The 2,278-nt window shown below is 44.6% G+C and overlaps 1 protein-coding gene across 1 annotated transcript in view; it reads right to left on the bottom strand.

Moving 5' to 3' along the window:
* SLC7A14 (solute carrier family 7 member 14) overlaps positions 1-1,686 on the bottom strand; it is a 51,825-nt gene extending 50,139 nt beyond the window's left edge. Inside the window, exon 1 of the mRNA XM_027766423.1 lies at positions 1,236-1,686. Coding sequence (XP_027622224.1) covers positions 1,236-1,539 — 304 coding nt within the window. The 5' untranslated portion in view covers positions 1,540-1,686. The remainder of the gene's footprint in view (positions 1-1,235) is intronic.
* Positions 1,687-2,278: the final 592 nt, after the last annotated feature.

Below are 2,278 nucleotides of genomic sequence, written 5' to 3' on the forward strand. Positions count from 1 at the left end.
GTGTCCCAGACCCGGTGGCTTAAAACTCACGCCGGGCGCGTGTGCGTGCGTGCCCAAGATCCCGAGAGGAGAATGGAGGAGAAGGGATTGCGGCGTGACCATCCCCTCTGGGGGGAGATTTCTCGCTTTCTATCTCTATGTCTCTCTCTGTCTGTCTGGCGAGCGCACGCGCCCTACAGTGAAAATCTCTCAAAAAAAAAAAAAGATGAAAAAGTTGTCAAATATAAACCAGCATAATTTGCATGTTTGTGGTCTGTCTTTGCATCCTACATGGGTGATTTAATCTAGGTGTATAATATTAACAAACTGCTTTTCTTGGGATGGTATGTGTTAGTACACAGAACTCCCAACCTGTAGGAATTCCTGCTTCTCCTTAAACATTTAATGAGACCAAGGCATTCATTCATTGCCAGTGCATGGGTTGAGCCAGGTGATCAGTCACCTAAAAGCCCTATAAAGTCTCGTGCTTCTGCATTATAATCATCAAGAAGCAGGAAGTTTTCTTCCTCCTTTTTCAAGTTGTCTTATGACCTATTCTTGGTATTCTGAGAAGATGCTGTGGATCAAAAGAAGAGGGAGGAAGAGAAGGTGATGAGAGAGTTGGTCCATGAATTATGAGCTCAGAAGTCCTGGTACCTTGTTTAAAAAATGAGCTCTCTGGTTCACTATGACCTGCCCCTGCAGAGTATCAGTTTGTTGGGGTACTCGTGGCAAATGGTGCATTGTGATTCTCAAAATGGCTTTAAATCTCCCAGCTTGGTTTCCTTCTCTGGGGGGTGGGGTGGGGTGGAGATGCACAATGCTAGTTTGAGGCTTACCGAATCCCAATCATATCGGATTAATTGACTTGTTATTTTGCTAGTCTGCTATCTTTTGTTCACTGTTTATTTTCAAGCTGTATTTCTTTCTCATCCTCCTTCTTTCAATGAAAGGGAGAGTCGAAAATAAAAAGTAGAACACTAGAATATAAAAGGGAATGAGAAGCTGAGAGATGACTGGGCACCAGAATAATGATATACATTAAACAACAACAACAACAACAACAAAGAAAATGGAAGCTGTTACAATTGAGTCAAAACCTGGCCTTGATCTTTGGTAGTTGAGACAAAAAGGAAGCAGAAGGAGCCACTTCTCTGCATTTCATATGACTCAGCCCTAAATCCCTAGAAAAGTGGCATGGCAGCCACCAGGCGGGCGGTGCACTTCACGTAGGACTTCTGCAGTGAGACCCTTACCTGATAATATGGATGCGACGGCTGCAATGATGAAGGACACGATGACACCAGGTCCTGCCATTTCCTTGGCCACCAGGCCAGATACCACGTACATGCCAGTGCCCACACAGCTGCCGACGCCCAGAGAGATGAGATCCACAGTGGTGAGCACCTGGGCCAGCTTGGTGCCATGCGCTGTGGTGGCCCCAGTCCCCTCCAGCATGGACTCCACTGGCTTGGTGCGCAGGATCCTGGAGTGCATGGCATACCAGGCAGCCCCCCACTGCACCCGCCGGGGGTCCAGCGAGGCCAGCAAGCCACTCATCGAGAGTAACTGGGGTGGTGGCGAAGCTCAGCTGAGGGAAGAGGCCTGCAGAAGCCTTAGTGCGTGGTTCTGGAACTCATCTAGTGAACAGGAATCCCACTTTTAGGAAAGGTCCAGAGGGACCCAAAGCAGCCTTCTCCTGGGCATGAAGGTCTGCAGGAAAAACACAAGAAAAGAGACGATGAGACCAAGAGAAAAACAAACCATGATGTGGACAATAAAAAGGGGCGTGACAGGATATTTGTTATAAGAAGGGTGATGGGTTTGAGAGCATTAAAAACATGTTGTCAGGCGATTTCTAAAGTTTACTCAAGTTAGAAAATCCAATATGAAATGAAACTTTCTCTTTTGGCCTTCTTCATTTATTTGATTCATTGTATTTTTGGCTTCAAGGTGGTTTTTCCATACAATGGGCAGTGATTAAATGAGAGTGATTAGTATAGTTATCCTGCCTACATTTGTCATTACTTTTGGTTGGGAAAATTCCAAATCCTTTTTTAGTTTTTAGATCGTTGTTAACCATATTCTCCTTGCTCTATTTTATAACGTAAGAAATTGTTCCTCTTTTCTAGCTATAATTTTGTTTCTGTTGACCGACATCCCTCTATTCTCACCTCTTCTGTCCCACCCCCAACCTTCCCAGAATCTAATAGTCCTTCTTTATTATTATTATTATTATTAAAAATTTTACTATTGGGTACATGTGCTCATCAGAGAAAGATGAGAGAGAGAGAGAGGT

The sequence above is a fragment of the Tupaia chinensis genome, unplaced genomic scaffold (assembly GCF_000334495.1).
Source record: "Tupaia chinensis unplaced genomic scaffold, TupChi_1.0 Scaffold143333_1, whole genome shotgun sequence".
Taxonomy (NCBI): Eukaryota; Metazoa; Chordata; class Mammalia; order Scandentia; family Tupaiidae; genus Tupaia; species Tupaia belangeri.